This window comes from Falco rusticolus, chromosome 2, assembly GCF_015220075.1.
Source record: "Falco rusticolus isolate bFalRus1 chromosome 2, bFalRus1.pri, whole genome shotgun sequence".
In the NCBI taxonomy this organism is placed as follows: Eukaryota; Metazoa; Chordata; class Aves; order Falconiformes; family Falconidae; genus Falco; species Falco rusticolus.
In genome coordinates this window covers 91,763,931-91,779,996 of record NC_051188.1, presented here as the reverse complement: position 1 = coordinate 91,779,996, position 16,066 = coordinate 91,763,931, and the positions used below count along the sequence as shown (strand labels likewise).

At 38.3% G+C, this 16,066-nt stretch overlaps 1 protein-coding gene across 5 annotated transcripts in view; it reads right to left on the bottom strand.

Annotated features, from left to right (window-relative positions):
• Positions 1 to 1,108: 1,108 nt before the first annotated feature.
• SCML2 (Scm polycomb group protein like 2) overlaps positions 1,109 to 16,066 on the bottom strand; it is a 71,360-nt gene continuing 56,402 nt past the window's right edge. For all 5 annotated transcript variants that reach the window (XM_037377262.1, XM_037377259.1, XM_037377260.1 and 2 more), the window contains 5 exons: positions 12,560 to 12,742; positions 11,357 to 11,470; positions 6,143 to 6,424; positions 5,271 to 5,434; positions 1,109 to 3,717 (listed from right to left, as the gene is read on the bottom strand). In XM_037377262.1, coding sequence (XP_037233159.1) covers positions 3,592 to 3,717; positions 5,271 to 5,434; positions 6,143 to 6,424; positions 11,357 to 11,470; positions 12,560 to 12,742 — 869 coding nt within the window. In that variant the 3' untranslated portion in view covers positions 1,109 to 3,591. The remainder of the gene's footprint in view (positions 3,718 to 5,270; positions 5,435 to 6,142; positions 6,425 to 11,356; positions 11,471 to 12,559; positions 12,743 to 16,066) is intronic.

Here is a 16,066-nt window from a genome sequence, read left to right as displayed (position 1 = left end):
AATTACATCCCTGAGTGACTGGAAAGGAAGAATACCATGGGCATTCAGCTGAACATCTTTGTCCCTGTGTCTACCACCTGAAGTAAGAAATGGTGTGCCTTTATTAAAAGCAATAAAAAAAGGGGAAGAGGATCCTTGATCCTTTGAGCCAACATTTATAACATGATGTTGCTGTCTTTCACTGTCATTCCCGAGAAAGTCCTACAACATGTATACAGCCACAACAAACTTGCTAGAAGTGTAGTGATGGCAACTGCAACATGCATTCACCTTGCCATACAGCACTCTTCAATTTCAATATTGCATAGGTCTTCTGTGACAAGAATCGTGAGAGCTGCTAGTCCTCCCAGACATCAGTATTTTAATTTCAAACAGAAGAAATCTTATGACGTACTGAGGAGTTACGGCACTGTCTTGCAAGATGACTGAAAGATACAGAACCAGATAAGCAGATGAATTCCTGTTGATAAAAAAGCAACTCAGAGAAACAAAGAGAATACATCACGTTGTCATCTTCATTAAATATGCACCAAAAAGATAATTCAGTATCTTCTGAGAGATATCGGATGCAAAATGCCTCTGGACTATTGTCATTACCAACTTCCAAGTTCCATACTTTGTCTCTGAGGGATTTGAAGTTACCATTAACCCAATTTAAGTTGCTTCTCAAGTGAACAGCCACTGGAACAGATTTCTGTATCACAGAAATAAAAAAGCATGAAGTGTATGAAGTTGAAACCTATTGCCATCAACTGCTTTGATTTAAAATACTGCAGGTCTTCCTCTGAACACAGGAAAATCAGTTTTTAGCAGTCTCTTCCCCTGAGTGGTTATATAAGAATCCTGTAAGATATATAAGCGGCAAAATGCTATATGTGAAACTAAATAGTTGAATATATTCCTATACTGTTATTTTGAAAGCACAGACCAACCCAAGTTCAAACATTGCTTCAGATAAACAGCGTTAGAATGATTTTACCCTTTTGATTAAAACTTCCTTACATCAGATGTTTACATGAACTGTCAAGAGCTGCCAAATGCCAGATAAGATAGCTACCCTTGCCTACGCAAACAGCGCTCACACATATGCACAATGTCAAACAAAAAAGACAGTTACAACAATGAACAAACCATTTTATTATTGTTGATAGATAAGAACATCCCATTGAAAATAAAGAATAAAAATTATATTCTGCTACAAATTTTGAATGCCTGAATCTCACTCTATAGCACAAGGTGAAATTCTGGTACTGCAACAGCACAGTAATCCTTGTGCACACGGGTGCACAGAAAGCCTCGAACAAATATTTATACCCATAATAGTGCCATGTAAAAAAATGTCATTCCATAAAGGCAAAACACAAAACTTAAAACATCTTTGTTTTTCCTATGCCAGTGGCAACATAAAAAATGAAAACTGTTTTCAGTCAATTATTTCCACTTAAATTGTATGAGATCTCTTTGCGCTAAAGAACTCTGAAATTCAGCATAATAAAGTGTGGAAGAAATAAGGTATAAATAATACACTGAACATGTGGGGCATGCTGTTTTCCTCAATATGTAACTAACTTTCATATGGTTACACCAACAATCAAGTCAGTATTTTCCCAACACAAAGAGAAAATATTCTGTTTCTTCAGTCAATGCTCTGACCTTTTCTTACTATAAAGAACACCCTTGTATTATTCATCTAAGCACACATGCACCACAAAAGATATGCAAAACAAACAGATATAGATAACCTTTAGTGTCAAACGTCTAATGATGTAACAATAAAACCAATTCTCAAAGTCCAAATGACTTGCTAAATTAAAATTGCACTGCAGTCACTTAAACTAACAAAATACTCGGACGCTTATGAGCCACAAAATTTATTATTTTGCAGCAGTATCTCTGCTGAAACCTGAGGAGTATCAGACTATTGGTAAAGCAAGGCATTTTCAGAAAAGGAATTTGCAAGAAATATATTTATACTATATGCTTTCACATAAAAAGGCAGTAAGAAATACAATAAAACCTACCATTTTAGGACTACACCTTCCCTAGGAAACAGTTTTTATCACTTGCACTATTACACATAGTACATTCAGTTTCCTACACAGAAAGTGTATTTTCTTGTCCCTGATGTATATTACAATTGGCAGTGACAACAAACTGCTTTATTATCACCACTCGTTCTTGCAGCTTATAGAAACAGCACTGATTTTACCCCAAAAGGGCATATCGGTTACATAGTAGCACTTTCTTCTAGGAAATACAAGCCCAAAGCATCAGAACCAAATGTGTCTTTCCAGAAATATACCAGAATATATGGCTCAGAGTTAAGGGATGAATAACCAAGAGTATTGCATAGTACAGGGATCTCACCTGTATGAATAAAGCCACCTTTTGATTGTTTGTCACCTTCTGACTGGACAACAAATTAAACAGGTGCTAATGAAAGTAGTACACAACTAAATTTACTGGTAAAAAACCAACATGAAATTGTACAGTTCTTTCTGGCACAGTGCAAAGTACACGTTAAAAAACTGAATACATATGTACAGTGTGTATATATATTTTTGTATATATATATAGTATGTATTTCCCGACACATACACATGTATATATAAAAAAGCATGAACACACATATCCATGCCAAACTCAGCAAAAAGATGGAATGTTTAAAATGTGGATGCATTGTTCCAGTTAAATTAGTCTGTCCCAGAAATGGCTGTTTATACAGCCAATATGCCCTTCCATGAAACAGAAATATTTATTGTCTGCATAAATTGACAATATACCGTACATTTGTCCTCATAACTTACCAAAGGACTGATAATCACACTTTATAAAAGCTTATATTTGTATTAAACCCTCTCCTCCATAACCCTTCCCTCCCCTCACCTCCATCCCCCATGACCAATTCATATGGCTATTCCCTTTATGGAAATCTAGGAAGAATCATCTAGAATAATATACTAGAGTACTACTCTGCTGGAGGACCAGACACAGTATTTTCACTACAGAGATGAGATCTTCTATTTTAAATTTTTCTTGCAATATAAAAGTTTACAATCACCCCTATAAAAAGTATTAACACCTGATGCTGGTTTGTTTTATTACTTTCATTTGGGATTCAGCTGTTTTGGTTCTGAATATGAACACATTGGCTGAAGTCTGTAACGGAGAATGCACTTTCCAGAATTCAGAGAGCACTGTTACCTCACCTGCCCGCCCCCAGTACGATCAACTGTCCTTCCCTGAAAACTTCCTGAAATAGTTCGCAAAACACTAAAATCATAGAATAGTTTGGGTTGGAAGGGACATTAAAGATCACCTAGTTCCAAGCCCCTGCCACGGGCAGGGACACCTTCCACTAGACCAGGTTGCTCAAAGCCCCATCCAACCCAGCCTTGAACACTTCTAAGATGTCATACAGATTCCCCGGACCCCCCCTCTTTATCCTGAATGTCTTTTTTCCATTTTGAGAACACTTTCAAAAAATAAAGATTATTTATATCAGCAAAATAAGTTTCAAATAAAGGCAATGGCTGTGAACCTGAGAGCTTAGTGCGATACAAACACACATATTTGCGGTATCCCCGCTGGCTAGTACTTTCCTTGTTTAAGTCTTTCAATGTGGTAGCACAACTTTAGGGCAGGCCCCAGCTTCAGTCCCATATATTTCATTATCATATCACTCCTCAGTAAGAGTAGTGCCTTCCCATCAATTTCCTGCAGAAGGAAGAGAATAAACACAACAACATACAACTACTTTAACAAGCTGCATGGTAAAACTGGACAGTACATTCTATTTGTTTATACTGTAGTAAAAACTTATCTAATATATATATAAACAGTAACTCAGTATAATTTGATATTTACAAATGGCCACTGAAATTTAGTTTATTTTAGCATTTTTTAATGTATGATTAAGGCATTTGAGATGTTAAAGAGAACTATAGTAAGTAAAAGAAACAACCAAACTGCCCTCAAAATTAGATACTGGCTGGGAAAAAAAAGTGAATGGGTCAAGGGAAAAAAAAAAGAAGCTGCAAAGGAAGGTCTGTGCAGTTAGAGATTAAATGATCCAAGCACTGAGGCCTTGCACTGAACCTTGAACACAGCTGTGGGAGGATTCTGGCATGTGCGTGCAAACAGGCACACAGAGGAAGGGGTTACAGACCAACTAAATCTGTGAAATAAGACAGATCTAAGTCCAGGTTAAACCAGACAGATTGTTAGTATCAAGACCAAGGACAACTTAGATTTCAAGTGCCTGCCTGAAAAGCTGCTGAAATTTGACAGTCCTAAGGTCTTAGTAGCATTACATACTGTAAACAGGCAATCAGTTCCCTAAAACACCTTAAGGAAATCCAACCTGTTTTGGGGGGTTTGTTTGGTTTTTTGTTTGTTTTGTTTTTTGTTTAAACACAAACCTGACAAAACAAGTCACATTTAGTCTTGTTGTACAACTAAAAATAAAACATAAGACAGGAAGTTATTTTGAGTTTTCATTCCAATCCAGCTTACCCTGATATTTAACTGTTCGTAGGAGCTGGCACAAAACGAGGGTGAAATACTACTAAAGAGAAAGCAGACCTCTTTTTGGAGTGCCATATATACAATGAAATAAGAAAGCAGCTCTTTGCTGAGCAACCTGCCATAGAAAAGCACAGTGAGAAGGAAGAGGGGAGACCAAAAACAGCACAGAGAAATTGACACAGTATCTCTCGAAATACAACAACTAGTTAGAGCTTATGAAACCCTACACACTGTCTTTCAAAACAGATCAACATTTCAACTGATTCTCTGAATTTTAGTATTAAAGACAAAGAGGAAAGCTTACAAGGTATAACAGCATCTCTACTTCAGGATAATCAGTCTCCAAAACAGATTGTCTTAGAGAGGTGTCATCTATGTAGGCCAAATGCCCCAGACCGTACATGAGAATGCCATCTTCTTCTCTAGAGGTACCGGGGACGACAGGGTACCATGGATGTTAGCCATTAGAACTTGTATACTTCCAGTATTGGCGTTATTCCATATAAGCTGGAACAGTGGGTATTTACTTGAGTCTAACAAGAGTGGAACACTGAGAAAATATACTGCAGGAAGAGTTTCAGAAAACATACTGCAGGAGTGGAAAAATAATTTTCAGCCTCCCTCTAATGTATGAGTAGAGTCTATTCTACCTTCAATTGCAAATAGTGATAGACACGAAAGCTGTATTTTAAGAGATTAACGTGACACACAATCTACTAGAACAGAATGGATATGCATCGTACATGTCTCCTAAAGAGTTCTGCATGTGGAGCTAGTGCCTGTGGATCAGCTTCTTTCACAAAACGCATTACTTCCTCTATTGACCAGGTGGAAGGATCCTTATTCAGTATTCTTGAAGGTTCCCTTTTTAGTGAATTCAAATCCGGTCCAGTTGTGGAACTTGCAGCTTTTAGTACAAAAATATTGTGAAAGGAAGAAGTGTCACTAGTCTATACAAGGATAACACATTCCATTTTATGAAAGACATTCTTAATATTAACATGCAGCTTTTATTATGCATTCTTTGCAATATATTAAAATGAAAGATGGTTTATTTTCCTCCAAATAATATTGAACTGTTCCAGTTGACTCTAAATGCCTTATATAACTGCAAATATTTACAGCAGCATAAACACTAGCACTATGACATACCTAGAGGGATTAGTTCAACTTGTACTTGGCTCCTGTATCCCAAGATGCCATTAAGTGGGAATGTGGCAAAGGCAAAAGTTAGGCTGTGCAGACAGAGGGAGGGACAGGAGGAAACTTTATCCCCATATTTCAGCACCACGGTAATAGTTAATAAGATGCTCAGGAGGTGAGCTGCATATAGTTAGCCCCCTCTGGTCTGGCTTGCTGCAGGGTCCACAACAGCAGTGAGAGGAAGGTGCAGCAGGCACGACCTCCCTAGCTTGCACCACGGTATTAGTTCTAACAAGCTTAAGTTCTGCATTTGCAGTTATGTTAGCAAGCTTGACGTGCTTGGCAACAGCACAACATTTCACTCCGTATGCAAGTTTTTCTATGGCAAAGAGCTTCTTTATGCATAACTCACAGACTTTGTATGTTAATAAAAAAGTCACATATTTTTGGCAAGTTTAATTATATAGCATACCTTCAATCCGCCCCTGTATTCGATTCCTACTAACTTCATAGTAACCACTGCTCCCAGCGGAGCTCAAGGACAGCCTGCGCAGGACTGGGGCTGAATTTGAGGTAGCAGTCACTGGCTGAAGGGAATTTCTGTAATACGCTGCACTTCCTGAAGTACGATATTCAGTAGAATTTCGACGGGTTGGGCTTGAAGGATTTACAGAATTAAGTGCAGAATCCATAGAGTCCTCAGGAAATCGGTGTTCTTTGGAAGTGCTGTTTTCCTCTATAGGTAATGTTTCTGCTACAGAAAAAGCAAGTATCAATATGTTCAGAGTGATGGACATTATACCTTTGTTATTTAACTCCTTGCTGTGTTCTCCCCTGAAGATACTGACAGCCTGTAAGCCTATTAACAAATCTCCTGTGAGGCAATCACTGCTGCTGAATGTTTGCCCCTTTTCCTCAAGTAATCGTTGCACTCTTACTGTATTTTTAAAACTTTTTTTTTTTTTTATGTTTTAGAAGAAGCAGAAGATTTAATATGTCAAGTTTGGGAATCTTCCATAAATCATTTCAGCTGTATTTGTTAACTACTACGAACTGGGAAATGACAGAGGAAATTTTTTTAGGGGTAAAACTGTCCGATGTTAATATTGATACATCAAACAACCTTAGTCAAGCATTTTCATTACCTTTTAAAAAATATATTCTCAAAAAGCTAACCAGTAGGAATGCTTTACATTTGTCTTGCAAGAAAATATTAATACAAACAAAACCTCAAAAAATTGTTAACAATTGTTTAATTTGCTCTAAACAGCAGAGGGAGTCAGTAACTTCACGAACAAAAGAAGTGGGCAATTATCATCGATAGATCCCAATACATTCAGACACAGAGGTCATCATTAAAAATTGAACAGGTTGCAGGCAAAGCCACAGAAGGCTGTGAGTGCCAGGTATGGCACAGTAATGTAACATGTTTTGACCACAATGCTGTATCTACATACAGTTAGTTCTTTGCACAGGGCAGGGTCTACGAGCACAGACTCTGGAAAGCTGAAGATATACGTAAATTATTGAACCCACTGAGCAAGCTAGAAAAATAAAAACGGGTCTCAGGAAGGGAGTGTAACATTCCCCTTTTTAGTTCTTTCTGCAAAACACAAACAATGCCCACTTAGAAGACTGAAGAATTTTTAGAGCCTGTCAATACTGTTTCTAAGCCAGATGAGCAGAGTTCAGCAGGTCCCTTTTCCCGGTGCCATGAGACAGGAGTCAGGTTTGCTTGATTACTGAAAATTCCACTGTTGGTCAACCAAATTCAGGTTTGATTGGCAGAAACATGCTATGTGAGATTAAAAAAACAAACAAACCAACCCCAAATCAATGAGAACACTGCTCCATTCCCTAGCAATCACATGTATTCTGCTCTGTTTGCACCAGACCAATATCTAGCCCAAGAAAGAAGTTGGAAGCATGATGTACAAATCTGTATGAAACAAATGCTGCTTTGGCATGAGACTTAAGAGCTGGAAAATACAGATAACAGGTTCACAGAAGTGTAAAACCCACACTACCATCTTGAAAATTACTCTAGTGAAGTTATAAAACATATGCTAGTAAAGCAGCATATTCTTTGGAATAAGAACTGGTAAGTTCTGTAAAACAAGTTCCTGAAATAAGCTTTTACTACCCTCCTTATATGACAACTTTCAAGAATTTCTTGGGTGAATACCCAATTAAAACTAAAGGAAGAGCATTTTCCTAAAAAACCCAGTTAGCTTCTCAAGTGGAATGTGGTGAAGAACTGTTAAGCATATTTTGGTCTTCAGACAGCGTAATTCTCAAAGGGAACAAAAGCACTCAGAGCGCCAGCTTGCTACTCTAGTGAATTTGGTAAGGCAAGTTCTGCAACACAAGGTAACATCTTTTACTAAACTTGACAGTCATGAAATAAAGAAGCTTTTATGGACACAAGTCCTTCTCTTTCATATACGCAACCCTGAAAACAACCATGGCCACACTTAGTCTGTTACATTTTAATCACAAAAGCAAAGAAGCAGCTACTGAGGTTTTCAAAGAAAACAAGAAAATTAACTTCTTTACATTTGTCAGCTTGAAGTAGCTGCAGCAACTTACCAAAATGAAAAACAAAAGCCAGCACTCTATATAATTTAGAGAGACTTTAAGAGATGTAGTCAACAATACATACTATAAAATTAAAGGGTAGCCAGCCAAGGGAAAATTATAGCTGTAGAGAACAAAATCACCAACAGAAATCTCAGTCCAAGACCAAAAGGCACAGGTGGTATCTTTAAATACTTACAGCAAAGCTATACGAAGGAGCCTAAGGGTTAACTGACTGAACCTGTAGCTTCAGTTTTCGAAAGACTTAAAAGGTAGGATGAAATAATGGAGCCAACAGTCCCCAGCAGAAAATTTCAACTAGAGTATTTAAGCATATACTGGACAACTCCATGTATTGTATTACAAAAAAAATTTTGTAGTTTTTATAGTAAACAGAGGTCCCAAATACAGGTTGTTGTTTTTTAAAAAATGTTTACATAATCCTTGTCAAGGTATCTGAGGACAAAAATATTTTTTTTAATTGACTATATTACAAAGGAATTTAGTTTTATTTATTCCAATTATATCCCACATTTCTGTCTGAGGATATATATCCTAAAGAAAACAATAGTAAATAGGGCTGGGAAAGATGAACTCTGCTGTTTTTCCCCCAGGTACCAGCATTTGAATTTATCTTACTGTAAATTCTGAATTCACATACAGAAGGTGGAAAAGCTGGCATATTTCATCTTTTAGAGAAGGTGTTTCCATTAAGCAACTATGGTGCCCAATCCACTTTCCTTTCTATTCATCTAACCTCTCTATAAACAAAAAGCAGCTGCAATCTGGTTGAAAAAGTGGTCAACAGCTGATTCAAAATTGGCATCTAGCAAATGGAGCTTTGCAATCCATGCAGCAATGAATGACACACTCCTGCCTTGACATTTTGAGCAGTTGTGGGTAACAGTGGTATGGAAAGAGACAGGAGGTTCCACAACAGAGTACCTGATATCTGTGTAGATTAATAAAAGGCCAATAAAAGGCCTTATGTTTCAAGTCTAAGGACGACAACAGACTGTTTAAACACTGAAGGCCTTAGCAGGAATCAGATGTTTTGCTTTCTTGAAGCTCTTCTGGGAATTAGAAGCCAGTTGTTCTGCCTCATACATAAACAGGAATGATGTAATCAGCTGCAGCAGTAAGAACACTGTTTTCAGGGGGAGGGAGATGAGTTAGCCCCTATTCGCTCCTCCTTTATCTTTCATAACTTTAGGAAAAAATTGTTAGCGAGCAGGAAAGACAGCAAAACCTGCAAAACACATCCATGAGCAGATCAGAAGGAAAATGAGCTGTTTAAAAGACCCTTTCCCACAATTATTCCATTTTGCCTTTAAATGATATTTCAAAACAACTACTTCAAGACAACCGTGTCTCGATGGAACCAGAACTTTTTTGGGGCAGATCCTTCTTGCTAACCAGCCCATGACTGACTTATAAAATTGTCTCCAGATTTTCAGAGGACCTTGCCCTAATGTGAAACACATAACTCTACAGAACACTTTGCCTCCTGAAATGCACAAATTCAAAGCTCTGAAACTATGAAAAAACTGTTATTATTTTTTTAATCCAAGTAACTTTATAATGAACTATTGATCTTAAGATGTATTTCAAAGACTACACTGACTTCATCTGTAAAAGGGTTACATTGGCAAACAAGGATTAAAAAGCAGTATGTGCACACGTTTACTTTGAGGAAGATTTCTTACAAGATAATGCAGATCTACTCAAACATTTGTTTTGCTCCAACTGAAACTACTCAATTTGAGTATAATCAAGTGCTCCACACTTATTAAGTTTCCTACCAGAAATATCTGACTTAGGTGTACAATATATCAGGGGAATGAAGCCAGTACTTCTTTTGGAAAGACATAGAAATCAATAATCAATGCAGAACTGTATTTCCTGCAGCTGTTATTACAAAGACATGAATGTGCTGCACATATATAACATAATAAGATGTAGCATTTAAAACAAGCTATTGTTGTGAGCTTTTTAACTTTATACCCTTTTGGCCTTAACTGTAGTCCTATGACTTTTTAATCTGCATAGAAGAGATAATTCTGCCCCGATGATGCTAATAGACACAAAATGACCCCAGGATCTCCAAAAAGAAGAAAAAAAAATTAATATGAAGGAAAAAATAACTAATCCTCATCGTATTTCAAAAAAGCCTTTGAAAATGCTGTGCAAATGTTTTGCAGCAAGAGAAAGTATGTATCAGACAGGACAAGTCAACATCAACAAGTCAACATCAAGAAGTTACTGTGGCTTAACCAGTTAAGTAGCAAATGCAGGGTAAAAAAACCAACATGTTTTCCTAAGTCTCTCTCACTGAGGTTTAAACCTAGATGCTTTACTTCACATCTGTGGCAGCCTAAGACTAGACACATGCTCAGTTACTGCAGCTGAGCTGCAGTGCAGGAAAAGGTGCTATTCATCAGTGACCTAAATCAATCTAACAGTCAGCTGCCACAGGGAGGCTACAGTGCTACCCAGGCCACAGCTGCATTTTATTCAGCTCTTCCCTGCGCTCATCCAAGTCCATGGTGCATCAGTCCAGAGAAGTAAACTGCAAATGACTCTGCACTTCACTAAAATGTTTTCTGTGCTTTTGCTCACTGGTTCAGCTCACCACCCAGCCAGGGACCCACTGCAGGAACCAGGAGGCAAGGAAAGCAGGAGCAGCACAGCTTCCACTGGCAGCTAGCCATAAACTCAGCCGCACTGTATCATGAAGCTACACCCTTACTTAATGCCCCCAGCCTACAGTTATTAAGAGTTGCTTCCAATTTGTCTCCTAATCCATTTCAGGGCAGTTGGTTTTCCGCTAAATAGCCATATATGAAGCAGGAGGCTTCATCTGTCACCTATTTGCCTGAGCCTCTTCACAAAAAAGGCTAGCAGGTTTAGGAGAAGGACTGCTGGAACTTGCAGTAGATCCTTCCTAAGTGCAAAATCTGTGCCAGTGATCAATAATTAACATACTTTCACCCTGACCTGTCAAAGGCTAGAGACAAACCAGACACATATGTTGTACTCGGTCCTTTTTGACTGGAAATACTGAAGCCATAAATAATCCTCATATATAATCCCGACATAATGTAATTACCTTCAGATGGATGAGCATCATTTCTGGGAAGCTTAGGGGAAAGAGGAGCAGTATATGGTGGAGAGTCCTGAGAGTATCGTTTAGCACTCCTGTTTTCAGGTATTTCTTCTTTTGCTGTGAAGAGGAAAGTCACCGCCTATTATTCTAGCATAAAGCTGTTCATGGGGAAAGTCCAGGGACAAAAGCAAAGACATACATCAGCCATTCACTAGGTTACAGTTCATTTTCTTGTGTCACACAGACTCAGTCATTTTGACACAAACTTTCAAAGCTGAAGTACAGAAGTACAGCTTAGTTTATACTGTCATCACCCAAATTACCCTGATCCTGTCTACTTTTCTGAAAAGAGTTAAAACTAAAGATTTTTATATGACAGACGTAATTATAAACATAATTTCTCCATTGGAAAAGGGGCAGGAGGACTATTTTATTTTCGAAAGCAGCACCCAGAAGACAGACTTAGCTATCAGACAGCTGTGAGGAAGGTTCACACCCAGTATGAATCTTCTGAATCTACCCCAACATCAAGGTTTTCTCAGTTATGGCTCCTGGTAACCCTTGGGCTGGGACTTGCAATACCAGGCCCTGCAAACAACCCGATTAAAGATCCTGTGCAAGTCATTTCATTTCTCCCTCGCTCTACACTCCCACCGCAGCAGACAAACATATTGGCCTCAAACAAAACATCACAAGCAGCCACCCGCAACCCCCACCTTTTCTACTAGAAGACTGGATGGTACATAGCAGGATGCAAAATTTTTGGAGCCGTCACTGAGTAAGGTGAATAAAGCGGGAAGGAAGGACCTTTTACCGGTGCAGGAAGGGCTCTCAGGGCAAGCCCCTTCTCATAAGGCATTAACTATCTTTTTGTAAGTTTATTTTATGATCCAAACATTAATTTAACAAAAGAAATGTGAAGTTTTGAGCTTGTCCTTTTGGTGGTATCACAGTGGTACAATACATACGTTTCCTGGCTTGGCTACAAGGAGGAGTTTCCTGAACAAAATGATTTCTGCACATGTGGTATGAGCTATTCCATCCTGTCAAAGCACTACCACACTGGAACCAATTCACTAAGAACTTAAGCATATTCATTTCAATCAATTCATGTCACAGAAAGACAGATTTAAAAGTTACATTTCAGAAAGTCATCACACTTCTCAAAAACGTCAGCACTTGAAAATAACAGCTGTTTAACAGTACCTGGTTTGTTCCTATCATATTCTGTAGGACTATGTGCACATCCCCTGTAAGGGCTGAAAGGTTGGCTACTGAAGAGATTATCACACTGCAGGCTGTGGCAGAGTTTCTCCAAGAAGCGCAGGACAAACGATGCACTGTTTACAGAAGGAAGATTGATGGCATGCTTTTCCCCATCAAAGGAAGCTGTGAATAAGAAGATGATGTCAAACACCTCCTAAGCATCATGTAGTAAAACACCATCATTAACTTAAAAGGAGAAGACGTCCAGATTTGATTTAAACTACACATGAGAAGATTAAACAATCATTCTGGTAGTTTAACAAATTTACATCCAAAGGACTGATTTTACCTTGCATTGGATACATGCTAGTTTAAATTTGCTCTATGGGCACTTATTTTAATGAAATAATTTTGGATTCACACCAGCATAACAAAACTTGCAACTATTCCCTCATCACCAAAACCTTATGCATAATTTCTGTTGTTCACTTATAAACCAGCAAGCTCTCTGCCACCTATTTGCAGGAGATTACACAGAAAAGACCCTTTACAGTACTTGCCAGAAAAAAATTACAACATTTTTTTTTTTTAAAAAAAAAAGGAAGGAAACAACTAAGATTTTTTTTTCTCAGTTTCTAACTGAACTGAGAACAGTTTTGGTAATATGCTGGCATCCGTCACCATTGAAATTCTGACTACAGAACCTGTTTTGCCATTTGCTATTTTATCACTAGAGAAATCTATCCTGCTGTCAGCACTACAGTGGTCAAGCTCCCTTTTTTTTCAACAGGAGCTAGATGGCAGAGATACCACAACAGCCACAAATGGATCTGGTGTCTTTTAAACTGAGTGATCACAAAAAAGCCTGGACATGTGCCTATGTCTTTTACTTGCTGACCTCCCTCCTTGCCCCCCAGAGTGTTGCAGTTGATGGTACTTTCCTTTTTTGTGAAAACTAGTAAGATTTTGAAAAGACTCAATACTGCTCAATACTAACAGATGAATAATTACCATTACATTAGCTGAAACTTTTAGTTACTTCTGATTAGAAAGACATTACAACAAAGCAGGAACAAACTTGTAAGGTAATCCTAGGGCTAGAAAGAAGTGACATAAACACCAGGTTTATGCATCAATTTGTCTTCTTGATTTTCAGCCTGTCATGCAGCTTTCTGTTGTTAACATGTTTCCAAATGATAAGTAGAGCTTTAAAGGATCACATTTTGTTGGTAGCAGATGCATTTAAAAACAAAAACCAAAACCCAGAAGTGTCAAGAAAGCCTTTATTCACAGATCTGAATTAAGGAACATTTCCATATTGTGTTACAAAAGAGATAGATAATATACACAAAACCAAAGAAAACACCCAAGTTTAGCATATTTTAGGCTTCCTTAGGAAATCAGAAGTGTCAGTTACTTACACTGTTGATGTAAGGAAGCTTCTGATTAGAGTTAACGCAAGCTAACCAGCTGGCATCAACAACTTTTCTCATCTCCTTCATGACATCCAGTGCAAGTGCTTAAGGTTTAAGAGTCAGTACTACAGAGACAAATCCCAGACCAATGTGTTTCCATGGCCCATTCAGTTTTTCCAGGCTTCAGCGTTCAAATGAAATGCTAATGATTCACAGTCCCACATGTGGCTCAGACACAAGGTCTTCTACCTCCTGTTAGGGGAAGGGGTCTCTGAAGGCAAATTTTTGCTTGGAACTCAACCAGCTCTGGAGAGCAAATGGGCTGTGAGACCTAGCATGGCCCGATCTCCTGACAAATTTACTGCAAGGTAGTAGTCAGCTACAGCAAACATTTAAAATGCTTTATAATAGCCTTATGGATCTTCTTATATGACCTTGGGGAAATCACTTATTCTCCATGCCTTAATTTCTCATTTTGAAAAGAAGCATTGAAAAGAACAATATTATCCTAGAGCTGTCAGGAGGATAAAGCAAGAAACAGCTGAGGCAATGTGACTGCCCCAGCAAGACATACCATGGGAAAAATCCACAAATAAAAATTCAGTGCAAACACAGCTCCCTTGTACTCTGAACACCTGAGGACAACCATACGAACTCCAAGGGTGTAGGACCCAGATCCATAGGCTCAACTGTCTGCTCTGCTTGGGGACAACATAAGCCTCTTACTTCCCAGATAAATGCTAGGGGGAAAAATAAAAAGGATTACTTCTGAGGTGCAATAACCTCAACCTTTAATGACAAATAAACAGAGGCTGGAGCTTGCACATGCAATCCCAGTCCCTGGGGTGAAGAGTCACTCTCATTTCTTCACCTGCCGTTCATTGTATAAGCATGTTTTAGATACCAACTTCAAGCCAGGACAAAGGCTGAGAACTAAACTATCAGAGAAATGCATTTGTCTGACAGTAAAGAAACTCACCCAAGAGTCTGATTTTAATTCTCTGCTTGAGAAGATTTATCTGAGTCTATTTCATCCCACTGAACACCATAGTCTCTGCACTACAAGGAGAAAAAGGGCTGACACCACCACCACCATTACTGGCTTGCTAATCAAGCCTTTAATTTCCTTTCAATTATATTTGCCTGAATTGAACCATTATGCATCAAGCAAAAATAAAATGGTTTGTGCTTTTGTTTGAGTACTAAAAGGTGGAAAAATCCTAAAATCTATTCTATTCAAAACAATTATTTTCTTTGGCAGCTGAACCAAAAGAACCACTATTTATTCACATGTATTCAAGCAAGATTATTTTATCCACAACCTCATTAGCATACAGTTTCCTCCTAAAGCAGGTATAATACTTGTCATGAAAGTATCAGTCCACAAAAGATTTAGATTGCTCATTCTCTGCTGCAACCTTTTTTTCCTGCCAGTCTAAAAACAAACAACCATCACCTGAATAACAAACCACACTCCAAAGCCAGTTTCAAACAAAAACTCTACAGGAAAACGCTCTCACAACTTCATTCTGTAATTTCTCGTTTTATTCTACTGTAGCTTTCCTCTTCTTCCTTACTGTTCATGTGCACAGCTGGTTGTAATGTGCTACATTAACCTAAGTCACATTTTTGTGCTTCTCAAAATAGTTCACAAATTTCTGATAACATGACAGGGAGTGTTTGCTCACCCACTTCTCAGCGACCTGTTTGACAAACTGATGAGAAGGCAAGAGCTCAAGAACACTGGAAACCCACTGGCATCTTGTGGCTCACTATCACCTGGACCAGGACCCTGCTTCAGGAGCAATCCACATTGCCAAGTCCCTCAAACCCAGGGCTACAGAGCTGGCTGCTCCGAATCCAGGCCTTGGGGTGAAGCCAGGTGCAGAACAGTAATTTCTTTTTGTACAGAATTTTTGAATGTAAACAAATCACAATACATAAGGGCTCTGAAATTTCTCTCTCCTCTGTGAAATAATTATTTTCAACTACTCAGTCACAGATATGCCACTGGCCTACGATTTACTCCATGATAAACAATCACAAACAGAATACTGGTGATATACATCTCTGCATTTTGTTCTAGAAAATT